The sequence below is a fragment of the Mastomys coucha genome, unplaced genomic scaffold (assembly GCF_008632895.1).
Source record: "Mastomys coucha isolate ucsf_1 unplaced genomic scaffold, UCSF_Mcou_1 pScaffold3, whole genome shotgun sequence".
NCBI lineage: Eukaryota > Metazoa > Chordata > Mammalia > Rodentia > Muridae > Mastomys > Mastomys coucha.
In genome coordinates, this window is record NW_022196909.1 from 72,591,951 (window position 1) to 72,605,113 (window position 13,163).

General features: G+C 40.2%; 1 protein-coding gene across 3 annotated transcripts in view; it reads left to right on the plus strand.

Moving 5' to 3' along the window:
• Nucleotides 1-13,163, plus strand: part of Adgre1 (adhesion G protein-coupled receptor E1) — a 160,490-nt gene that overhangs the window by 101,104 nt on the left and 46,223 nt on the right. For all 3 annotated transcript variants that reach the window (XM_031346847.1, XM_031346848.1, XM_031346849.1), the window contains 2 exons: nucleotides 5,925-6,008; nucleotides 8,771-8,948. In XM_031346847.1, the coding sequence (XP_031202707.1) occupies nucleotides 5,925-6,008; nucleotides 8,771-8,948 (262 nt within the window). The remainder of the gene's footprint in view (nucleotides 1-5,924; nucleotides 6,009-8,770; nucleotides 8,949-13,163) is intronic.

Genomic DNA, 13,163 nt, shown 5'->3' on the forward strand with positions numbered 1-13,163 from the left:
GTTAGAATACCTCGGAGTGGAGCTTCCTCTGGTTGTTGTGGGACTGGCTGTGGAGCTTGCACCCAAGGTCTGCTTAGGACACCAGCCCAAGTAGACTGGAAGGAACCCGAGTCACTGGGCTGACAGAGTTCCTGTGTGCCTGGTCCTGCAGGTCCCAGTTACTCTGGGTGTTGGGACAGATATTGGTTCCTCCTCATGTCTGTTCCTGGGCATATCAGAGCACCTGGGAGTAAAGATTCCTCTGGGTGTTGTGGAATTGGCTGTGGAGCTTGCACCCAAGGTCTGCTCAGGACACCAGCCCAGACAGACTGGGCACATTTGTCAATTCTTGATTTTAGAGTGTTCTGTTCAGGAATTTTTCCCCTGTGCCCGTATGTTCGAGGCTCTTCCCACTTTCTCCTCTATAAGTTTCAGTGTTTCTGGTTTTATGTGGAAGACTTAACTTCGACTTGAGCTTTGTTCATGGAGGTAGGAATGGATCAATTTACATTTTTTTACATGCTGATACCCCCCAGCTGAACTAACACCATTTGTTAAAAATGCTGTCTTTTTTCCGCTGGATGGTTTTAGTTCCTTTGTCAAAGATCAAGAGATCATATGTATATGGATTCATTTCTGGTTCTTCATTTCTATTCCATTGATCTACCTGCCTGTCTCTGTACCAATACCATGCAGTTTTTCTCACTATTGCTCTGTAGTAGAGCATGAGGTCAGGGATGGTCATTCTACCAGAAGTTCTTTTATTGTTGGGAATAGTTTTTGCTATCCTGTATTTTTTCTTATTCCAGATGAATTTGAAAATATCTCTTTCTAAGTCTACAAAGAATTGGGTTGGAATTTTGATAGGGATTGCATTGAATCTGTATATTACTTTTGGTAAGATGGCCATTTTTACTATATTAATCCTGCCAATTCATGAGTGTGGGAGATCTTTCCGTCTTCTGAGGTCTTCTTTGATTTCGTTTTTCAGAGACTTGAAGTTCTTGTCATACAGATCATACACCAAGATACTTTATATTGTTTGTGACTATTGTGAAGGGTGTTGTTTCCATAATTTCTTTCTCAGCCTGTTTATCCTTTGAGTATAGGAAGGCTACTGATTTGTTTGAGTTAATTTTATATCTAGCCACTTTGCTGAAGTGGTTTATCAGCTGTAGGAGTTCTCTGGTGGAATTTTTGGGGTCACTTAAGTATACTATCATATCATCAGCAAATAGTGATATTTTGACTTCTTCCTTTTCAATTTGTATCCCTTTGACCTCCTTTTGTTGTCTAATTGCTCTGGCTAGGACATCAAGTATTATATTGAATAGATAGGGAGAGAGTCAGCAGCCTTATCTAGTCCCTGATTTTAGTGGGATTGCTTCAAGTTTCTCTCCATTTAGTTTGATGTTGGCTACTGGTTTTCTGTATATTGCTTTCACTATGTTTAGGTATGTGCCTTGAATTCCTGATCTTTCCAAGACTTTTAACATGAAGGGATGTTGAATTTTGTCAAATGCTTTTCCAGCATCTAATGAAATGATCACGTGGTTTTTTCTTTGAGTTTGCTTATGTAGCGGATTATGTTGATAGATTTCTGTATATTGAACTATCCTGCCGTCCTTGGGATGAAGCCAAATTAATCGTGGTGAATGATTGTTTTGATGCATTCTTGAAATTAGTTGGCAAGAATTTTTTGAGTATTTTTGCATCAATGTTCATAAGGGAGATTAGTCTGAAGTTCTCTTTCTTTGTTTGGTCTTTGTATGGTTTAAGTGTAAGCATAATTGTGGCTTCTTAGAATGAACTGAATATAGTACCATCTGTTTCTGTTTTGTGGAATAGTTTAAAGAGTATTGGTATTAAGTCTTCTTTAAGGGTCTGATAGAGTTCTCTACTAAATCCATCTGGTTCTGGGCTTTTTTAAAATTTTAGTTGGGAGTCTTTTAATGAGTGCTTCTATTTCTTTAGGGGTTATGGAGTTGTTTAGATGGTTTATATGATCCTTTTTAAACTTTGTCACCTTGTATGTATCTAGAAAAATGTCCATTTCATCCAGATTTTCCAATTTAGTTGAGTATAAACATTTGTAGTAGGATTTGATGATTTTTTGAATTTCTGTGGTTTCTTTTATTATGTCTGCATTTTCATTTCTGATTTTATTTAATTGGATACTGTTGCTATGCCTATCAGTTTGTCTGGCTAAAAGTTTACCTATCTTGGTGATTTTTTTCAAAAAACCAGCTCCTGGTTTTGTTGATTATTGTTCTTTTTATTTCTATTTGGTTGATTTCACCCCTGAGTTTGATTATTTCCTGCAGTCTACTCCTCTTGGGTGTATTTGCTTCTTTTTGTTCTAGAGGTTTCAGGTGTGCTGTCAAGTTGCTAGTGTAAGCTCTCTCCAGTTTCTTTTTGGAGGCACTTAGAGCTATGAGTTTTCCTCTTACCACTGCTTTCATTGTGTTCCATAAGTTTTGGTATGCTGTGTCTTCATTTTCATTAAATTCTGAAAATTCTTCAATTTCTTTATTTCTTCCTTGACCAAGTTATAATTGTGTAGAGCATTGTTCAGTTTCCACATATATATGGTCTTTCTATTGTTTATGTTGTTATTGAAGACCAGCCTTAGTCTGTGGTGATCTAATATGGTGCATGGGATGATTTCAATATTTTTGTATCTGTTGAGGCCTGTTTTGTGGCTAATACATGGTCAGTTTTGGAGAAAGTACCATGAGGTGCTGAGAAGAAAGTTTATTCTTTTGCTTTCGATGAAGCATTCTATAAATATCTGTTAGATCCATTTGGTACATAACTTTTGTTAGTTTCACTGTGTCTCTGTTTAATTCCTGTTTCCATGATCTGTCCATTGTTGAGAGTGAGGTGTTAAAGTTTCCCACTATTACTGTGTGAGTTGTAATGTGTGCTTTGAGCTTTTAGTAAAATTTCTTTTATGAATGTTGGTGCCCTTGCTTTTGGAGTGTAGGTATCCAGAATTGAGAGTTCATCCTGATAGATGTTTCCTTTGACTAGTATGAAGTGTCCTTCCTTGTCCTTTTTGATAACTTTTGGTTGAAAGTCGATTTTATTCGATAGTAGAATGGCTACTCCAGCTTGTTTCTTGGGGCCATTTGCTTGGAAAATTGCATTCCAACCTTTTACTCTGAGGTAGTGTCTGTCTTTATCACTGAGGTGGGTTTCTTGCATGCAAGAAAATATCAGGTCCTGTTTATGTATCCAATCTGTTAGTCTATGTCTTTTTATTGGGAATTGAGTCCATTCATATTAAGAAATATTGAGGAATACTGATTGTTTCATCCTATTATTTTAGAAGATTACTTTCTTGCTTTTTCTAGGGTATAGTTTCCCTCCTTGTGTTGGTGTTTTCCATCTATTATCCTTTATAGGGCTGGATGTATGGAAAGATATTATCTAAATTTGGTTTTGTCATGGAAAATATTGGTTTCTCCTTTCATGGCAATTGTGAGTTTTGCTGGGTATAGTAGCTTGGGCTGGCACTTGTTTTCTCTTAGGGGTCTGTATGATATCTTCCCAGGATCTTCTGGCTTTCATAGTCTCTGGTGAGAAGTCTGGTGTAATTCTGATAGGTCTGCCTTTATATGTTACTTGACCGTTTTCCCTTACTGCTTTTAATATTCTTTCTTTGTTTTATGTATTTAGTGTTTTGACTACTATATGTTGGGAGGAATTTCTTTCCTGGTCCCATTTATTTGGAGTTCTGTAGGCTTCTTGTATATTGATAGGCATTTCTTTCTTTAGGCTAGTGAAGTTTTCTTCTATAATTTTGTTGAAGATGTTTACTGGCTATTTAAGTTAAGGGACTCTTCATTCTCTTCTATACTTATTATCTTAGGTTTGGTGTCTTCTCATTGTGTCGCTGGATGCTTTGGGTTAGGAACTTTTTGCATTTGGCATTTTCTTTGACTGTTCTGTCAATATTTTCTATGTTTTCTTCTGCACCTGAGAGTTTCTCTTCTATCTCTTGTATTCTGTTGGTGATCCTTACAACTATGACCACTAATCTCTCCTAGGTTTTTTGTCCCCAGGGTTGTCTCCCTTTGTGATTTCTTGATTGTTTCTATTTCCATTTTCAGATCCTGGATGGTTTTGTTCAATTCCTTTACATGTTTGGTTATGTTTTCCTATAATTCTTTGAGAAATTTTTATATTTCCTCTTTAAGGTCTTCTACCTGTTTACCTGTATTCTTTGGCATTTCTTTAAGGGAGTTATTTATGTCCTTCTTAAATTCCTCTTTCATCATCATGAGATGTGATTTTAAATCAGAGTCTTGCTTTTCTGGTGTGTTGAGGTTACCAAGGCTTTCTGTGGTGGGAGAACTGGGATCTGATGATGCCATGTAGCCTTGGTTTTTGTTGCTTATATTTTTTCCTTGACTTTCACTATCCAGTTATCTCTGGAGTTAGCTCGTCTTGCTGTCTCTGACTGTCACTCGTCCCTCCTGAAATCCTCTTTGTCAGTACTCCTGGGAGACTAGTTCTCTCCAGGAGGAATTTAGGTATGGATAGCTGTGGTACAGGTTCAGCTCTGGGGTGCAGACAGAAACCAACAGGATCCTGTCCCCAGCCCTTCTTTGGTTTCTGTATCCTGATGACTCTCACTGGGTCCATCTTGGGCCAGGAATTTGAAGAGAAGTGGTGGTCTTACCTATCCTCAGGTGTATCTCCACTCCTGGGATGCTAGCTCTCTTTTGGTGCTATTTGAGTATGGAGCCCAGTAGCACAGGATCAGCTCTGGGTGGAGACATGCTCCTGTCCCTGGCCACTCCTTGGTTTCTGTGTCCTGAGGGTTTTGAGTGGGTCCTTCTGAGCAGAAGAGGCAGTCTTACCTCACAGGCTTGTCCATACTCCTGGGAGGCTAGCTCTCTCCTGGCCTTATTTGGGTATGGAACCCTATGGCACAGAATTGGCTCTGTGCACAGACCTGTTTATTTGTTTTTGAGATAGGATGTTACTTTGTGGCCCTGGCTGGCCTGGAATTTGTTATATATACCAGGATAGCTTCAAACTCACAGAGATCTGCCTGTCTCTACCTCTTAAGTGCTAGAAAAGAGATGTGTTCCACCATGCCTGGCCTTGATAATTAATTTTAATTGTTAGTTTGAGCCAACCTATAATCTACTGAGAAGAGAATTTCATTGAAGGATTGTCTACATTGTGATAGCCTTTGAGCATGTTTCTCTCAGTGTGGGGCATCTTAATTAAGTTAATTGATGTAGAAAGGCCAAGTCTATAGTGGGCAGTTCCCAGACACAGGGTCCTAAACTGTGTAACAGTGGAGAAATAGATCTCATCACATGCAAGAATGGAGAAAACACATGCCCATCACTCAATGTTACTGACTATGGCCATGATGAGCCATTTCAGGTTCCTACCTTGAGTTTCCACCATGATTGATGGTAGCTTAGAATTGTAAACTGAAACAACCTCTTTCTTCCCCAAGTAGCTTTTTGTCAAGGTATTTTTATCCAGGCAACAGAAATGAAATTATGATAGTGTGTAATTACTCTGCATACCAACAGAATATACTGGGGCTGTTTCAATGTGGATATATAATGTGATCTGGTCAAATCAGGTCAGTTTAGTATTTCTTTTTCTTGCCTTTGGTTTATAACTGGAGTCTTTTACCTCTCCTGGTTATTCATGAACTATATATGAGGCTATTATGAACTACAGTCTCCCTGCTGAGCAGAGGATTCCAGGACTCTCTAGAGTGAATGCATCTGTTATCTGCCACCCAACTTCTCTGATATGAAGACTTGATGGGATAAGTATTTATTTCCCTGAGAATGGAGACTCAGGAATTTGAACTACTTATATGTTGAACTTTATTGGTCAATTTTTTGACTTTGCAATTCATAACAGTCTGGCCAGTACTCACAAGTGCTCTTTCTCTTGGAACACAGGCTTCCTTCTGTACACTTCTGAATGCCACCTTCACCATCCTGGATAACACCTGTGAAAACAAAAGTGCTCCAGTGTCCTTACAGGTGAGGAAAGTGCCTTTCATTGGTGTCCGTCTCTTCCCACCTTTCCTCTCTCTCCCTCCCCCCCAACTGTTGTATAGTTATCTGTAGAGGCTAAAATGGGACACTGGGTCCTTTGGAGATCTTGTTTGTCTGTGAGCCACTTGATGTATGTAATGGGATCTTAATTTCACTCTTTATGCATGAGCATTGAGAACTCTTAGCCATGGAGATACATCTACAATCCCCACAACTCAAATCTTGGTGATATCACTTAATATTAATAAAATGTAAATGCTCATTTTCTCATCTCAAACTGGAAATAATCATTGCCTATAATTTCACAGATTTGGCTCCATACTAAATAATCAAGTATATCATATGTATATGCTTACATATGATAATTAAGCAATGCATATATGACTCAGGTTGTGGCTACGTGGGTAAAAGGCTGATTTGTAAGCATGAAACCTAGGTTCTATCCCTAGAATCCATATACAAAAAGACAAAAGCTAGGCATAGCTCATACATTTGGAATCCCAGAATTGAGGAACAGAGCCTGGAGATCACTGGCCATTCAGCATACTCTATTTGGTGAGTTTTTGGACAATGAAGGACCCCGTCTCAACTAGATGAATGGCATCTGGCATCTGAAGTACAACAGCCACATATGGCATTTGACCTCTACATGGGCATGTAGCCAGTATGGTTGCACACATACTAACACATATGCATGCATATGCTCTATTTCACAATTCTATACAGTTTTCATTCTTATATGCCAGAAATATAAACACCATACTTAGATTTTAAGGATTTATTTTTTGTCAGCTTTATGTATCTTATGTGTAAGTTTCCACAGAAGCCAGATGTGTCAGATCTTACTGGAGCTGGAGTTTGGGTGGCAGTTGTGAGCCACCCAAAGGGGGTATTAGAACTAAACCTGAATACTCTGTAAGATCAGTGTGTGCTCTTGACCTCTGAGCCATTTCAGCCCATACTTACAAAACATTTAATAAAATTTTTCATTAGTTTTGACACTTTCATATATCTGTCTGCATGCCTGTACATTGTATCGTGTATGTTTTCCCCATTACCCCTTTCCTTTCCCCTGGGATGATTTCTGACCACCTAGTCTCAATTGACTCCACTGTAGACTGTAAGTTAAGAACAATAGTCTTATCTATTTCTATTCAGCTCTAAATAATTGACACAAAGACCTATTAAGATCATTAAAAATCTCTAAGGACCATGATTGGGTAGATATTCATCTACTCTAAACTATATAATTCCCAGCCAATGCTCTATGTTACTTGTAGTCTGAGTCTTGCCCTGGCTTGTTCTGCTTCATGTGTTTCCTTGTGGTGAATCCCTTAGTAACCTGCTCAACATGATTCCTCCTTGACCTTTTTGCTCCTGACCACCTCTTCTGCTCCTTTCTCTCCCCCTTTCGGACTCACCCAACACTCCACCATTAGTTAAAAACTCACTTTATGGTAGCCATTGACAGTCATTAGTGTCACAGGAAAGGATGGAGCCTTGTGGGGAGCTCTGTGATCTATGGTAGAAAGAGATGGCTGGTTCTTATGCAGATGTTTATGGCTGCTGTGTTCATGGTTGCAGCATTTATGTTCTTCCTCATCTCCCAGCTCTTCAGTGCTTTCTGTCCCCTCATCTGAATGTTCCCTAGGTCTTGGGATAGAGATCTGAGATACATATTCTCTCTAGAGCTGAGTGTTCATCAGTCACTTTGGACACTCTGGCCAGATATGAGTCTCTGAAGTACATTTCAAACTTGCTATTGTTCCTAAGCCATAATAGATAGGAAATATGAATGTTAGTTTGTATATTCTTTCCTCAGTGCATGTAGTTGCCCTGTTGATATTTCATATATGTTGCTTTGTACAGCATTCTTTCCTAACATATCTGTCAGCTATCATGTGACTGGATTCCATGTTGAAATTGTTAATCTGCCTCTTGAGAAGTTAATATGTCAGAAAGCATTTTAAATGACCACCACTGAGCGAGCTCTTTGAAAAAATTTTTAGTTATATCTGAAGAGATTAATCCCTAAAACAGTTTCTGGGTCAAAGAACATACAGATTGGCTCAGGGACTGGCTTACTATGTCCTGTAAAGGCAAAGCTGAGCTTAAACACTTCTAACAGGTCCTCTTAAATGCAGAAATGGAGCTGTGAGGATGATGATTTTTGTCTCTTTTGGTTTATGAGACAGAGTCTTGCTGTCACTTGGGCTGGCCTATAACTTGCTATGTAGCCAGGACCCATTAGCCTCAGCCGTCTGAGTTCTGTGATTTCCCAACTGTATACCAACTCAGTAGATTCTTCATTTGCTTCATCTTTAATCCCTCTTTTTCTTTAGAGCTAGAGAGAGCATAGATTATTTTGCTAACAAGAAAGGGAGGAAAAGAAGGAGGAACAGGAAAAAGGAGAACATGAAGAAGAGGATCCTGGGGAGGAGAAAGAACAGGGAGAGGAGGAGCAACAGGAGGAGAGTGAGCAGGAGGAGGAGAAGGGAGAGGGGCATGGAGAGAAGAAACCTGGGGAGGAGAAGGAACAGCAAAAGGAGAGGGAGAAGGAGGAGGAGCATCAGAAGGAGCAGGAGGAGAAGGGAAAGGGACATGGAGAGAAGAAGCCTGAGGAGGAAGAGGAGCAGAGAAAGCGGAGAGGAGGAATAATAGGAGAAAAGGGAACAGGAGGAGGAACAGGAGAGAGGAGGAGTGGAAGGGATGAGAAAGAACATTAGCAAATGTTTCTTTCCTTGCAGACTGCAGCTACGAGTGTCTCTCTCATGCTGGAGCAAGCGCCCACATGGTTTGAGCTCAGCAGGAAGGAGACATCCACTCTGGGCACCATCTTGCTGGAGACTGTGGAAAGCACCATGTTAGCTGCTCTTCTGATACCCACTGGGAATGCCAGTCAGACCATTCAGACGGAGTACCTGGGTAATGCATACTCTCGAGGGAAAGGGGTGACTTATATTTGGGTTCTCATAGCTGTCCACATACCTTTAAAACCTCTAATCCATAGCAAAGAAGGTGACATTTACAATTTATCAATCACTTGGCTAAGATCAGACATGATATTAAGAGTGTGCCTTTAATTCATTCAAACAAGCATTTGTGGTTTGTCTATGATATGATTTCAGATATGATAATTATTTTCTTGTTCAGATATTTTTAATTTTCCCATCTGAGGTGATAATTGGATTGTGCCTCTTGGTTTGACATTAGGAAAAGTTTTGTAACTATACCAGAATAATGATTCTAGAGCATTTTCCTGTTTCCTTAGTGACTGAGCATCATTTTTCCATTAATTAATCTATTTATTCACTTTACATCCTAATTGTACCTCTTCCCAGTTCTATCCTTATAATTTTTCCCCATTACTCTCTTTCCTTCTCCTTAGAGAAGGTGACGCTCCCCTTGGGTACAATCCAGCCCTGAGACATGTAGTCCCAGCAGTGCATTCTTTTCCACTGAGGCTCAATCAGGCAATACACCTAGGGAAAGTGGATCCAATAGTAGGCAACAAAGGCAAGGACAGCCCCTGATCCAATTGTTAGGGGACCTACATGAAGACCAAGCTTCACACCTGCTCCAAATGTGTAGGGGGCCTGGGTTCAGACTCTGTGTACTCTTTGGTTGGTGGTTCAGTCTCTGAGAGCCCCCATAGTCCCAGGTTAGTTTGCTCTGTAGGTCTTCTTGTGGTGTCCCTGACCCCTCCAAGCTCAATCAATCCTGCCCTCCACTCTTCCACAAGACTCCCTGACCTCTGCATGATGTTTGGCTGTAGGTCTCTGCATCTGTTTCCATCTCATCTTCATCTGAGATGAAGCCTCCCAGGAAACAGTTATTCTAGGTTCCTGTTGACAAGCATAGTAGAGTATCATTAATAGTGCCAGGGTGGTCTCTCTTCCATGGAATGGGTTTCAAGTTGGGCTAGTCATTGGTTGCCCATTCCCTCAATCTCTGTCTTATCTTTGTTCTTGTATACCTAGTAGGGAGGAAAAATTTTAGGTTGAAGGTTTTGTGTGTGGGTTGATGTCCTATTCCTCTACTGGGAGTCCTGCCTGGCTACAGGAAGTGGCTGTTTCAGGATCTATATCCCCCACTGCTAGGAGTCACCTTCATAGACCTTCTGGGACCTCTCCATATCCTACATCTCTGGCACATCCTAGAGATTACTGCACCCCATGTCACCTCCCTTCTCTCTTCCCTACTCTCCTTACATATGATCTCCTACAACCCCACTCCCCTCCTCACCCCCTCTTCTTCCCAGTTCCCTCTTTCCATCAACTTCTGATATCTATGTTGTTTCCCCTTCTAAGAAAGATTCAACCATCTTCCCTTGGGCCCTACTTGTTATTTGTTTTCTATGGATCTATTGATTATAGCACAGTTATCCTGTACTTTATGGCTAATATCCCCTTATAAGGAGTACATACCATGCATAGCTTTTGCATCTAGGTTACCTTACTCAAGATGATATTTTCTAGTTCCATCCATTTGCCTGCAAAATTCATGATGCCCTTATTTTTAATGGCTGAGTAGTATTCCATTGTATAGGTGTACCACTTTTTCTGTATCCATTTTTCAGTTGAAAGACATCTAGATTTTTTCCAGTTTCTGGTTATTATGATAAAGCCTATGAACATAGTTCAGCAAGTGTCCTTGTGGGATGGTGAAGCATCTTTTGAGTATATGCCCAGAAGTGGTATAGCTGAATCTTGAGGTAGAAGTATCCCAATCTTCTGAGAAACCACCAGATTGATTTACAGAGTGGTTGTACAAATTTGCACTTCCACCAAAAGTGGAGGAGTGTTTCCCTTGCTCCACAACCTTGCCAGGATGTGCTGTCCTTTGAGATTTTGATCTTAGACATTCGGATGGGTGTAAGGTAGAATCTCAGAGTCATTTTGGTTTGAATTTCTCTGATAACTAAGGATGTTGAACATTTCTTTAGGTATTTCTTGGCTATATAAGTTTCCTCTGTTGAGAATTCTCTGATTAGTTCTGTACTTCATTTTTCATTGGGTTATTTGGATTGTTGGTGTCTAATTTCTTGAGTTATTTATATATTTTGGGTATATAAATATCCAAAATACCCATCAAGCATGGCCTTGGTGGGGACATGGTCCTCCAAGAGCATCGATGCCTTCCATGGACATAGATCTTGTCTGTATAATAGTGTAAATATTTTACTTTCATCCTTTAAGGAGTGTCCTCTCTGTTAACATTAACAATCCTATGATAATCAGACAGCATGAGTCCAGAAGGCAAAGGTGTGGCTAATGCCTAAGCAAATTGGTAAATAAAGATTCCAAACTTATGGGACCTTCAGGACAGCCCTTAATGCTGTAGAAAAAACTCTAAAACATGAGTTCAAAAATATACAATTTCTTTTTTTTCAGGATTCATCTAAATCCATTATTTTTATTATTAATGAACTAATGAATTAATTAATTATTTACAGTCTATATTTTATCCCTCTGTCCACTATTCAACTGTTCCACATACCATACCTCTTCCCCACTACCCTGTCTACATGTGGATGTTCCCACTCTCCACCCCACCTGAACTCTAAACTCCCTGGGGCCTCCAGTCTCTTGAGGGTTAGGTGCATCATATCTGAATGAACACAGACACAGCAGTCCTTTACTCTAAGTGTGTTGGGTGCCTCATATCAGCTGGTGTATGCTGCCTGTTTGGTGGTCCAGTGTATGAGAGATCTTGGGGGTCCAGATTAATTGAGACTGCTTGTCCTCCTACAGGATCACCCTTCTCCTCAGCTTCTTTCAGCCTTCCCTAATTCAACAACAAGGGTCAGCTGCTTCTGTCCAATGGTTGGGTGCAAATATCTGCATCTGACTCTTTCAGCTGTTTGTTGGGTCTTTCAGAGTGTGGTCATGCTTGGTCCCTTTTTGTGAGTGCTTCATATCCTCAGTAATAGTGTCAGGCCTTGGGAACTCTCCTTGAGCTGGATCTCACTTTGGGCCTGTCACTGGACCTTCTTTTCCTCAGGCTCCCCTCCATTTCCATCCCTGTAATTCACCAATGGACAGGTCATTGAAACAAACTAAACAGAGACACAGTCAAACTAAGAGAGGTTATGAACCAAATGGATTTAACAGATATCTACAGAACAATTCACTATAAAACAAAAGAATACCCTCTTCTTCTCAGCACCACATAGCACCTTCTCCAAAATTGGCCATATAATTGGTCACAAAACAACCCTCAACCAATATAAGAAGGTTGAAATAATACCATGCATCCTATCAGATCACCATGGCCTTAGGCTGGTATTCAAGAACAGCAAAAACTACAGAAAACCCACATACATGGGGAAACTGAACAACTTTTTACTCAATGATAACTTGGTCAAAGAAGAAATAAAGAAATTAAAACTTCCTGGAATTTAATGAAAATGTTGCATCATACCCAAACTTATGGGACACAATTAAAGCAGTGCTAAGAGGAAAGTTCATAGCACTAAGTGACCTGGTAAAGAAACCAAAGAGGTCTTTTTACTCCCCAGTGGTTCTTATGTATTCAGAATCAACTTTATTTTTTTTATTAGATATTTTCTTTATTTACATGTCATATGATTTTTCTTTTCCCAGTTTCCCCTCCCAGGAACAAACAAACAAACAAACAAAAACAAGAACAAACCCCTGTTGGCTCCTCCCTCCCCATCCTTGTCACCCCACCCTCTCCCACTTATTGGCACTGGCAGACTGGGGCACAGAACCTTCACAGGACCAAGGACCTTTCCTCCCATTGATGATTGATTTTGCAATCCTCTACTATACACATGTTGCCAGAATAATCAGTCCTACCATGGTTGGTGGTTGAGTCCCTAGGAGCTTTGAGGGTACTAGTTAGTTCATATTGTTGTTCATCCTAGGGGGCTGCAAACCCTTCAGCTTCATTTGGCCTTTCTCTAACTTCTTCATTGGGGACCTTGTACAAAGTTCAATGGATGTCTGTGAGCCTCTACATCTGTATTAGTCAGGTACTGTCAGAACCTCTCAGGATATAGCTATATCAGGCTGGCTTGTCCTTCGCTCAGTTTCTACTCCATACTTAGTCTCTGCAACTCCTTCCGTGGGTATTTGGTTCCCCCTTTTAAGAAGGAATGACATATCCACCTTTTGG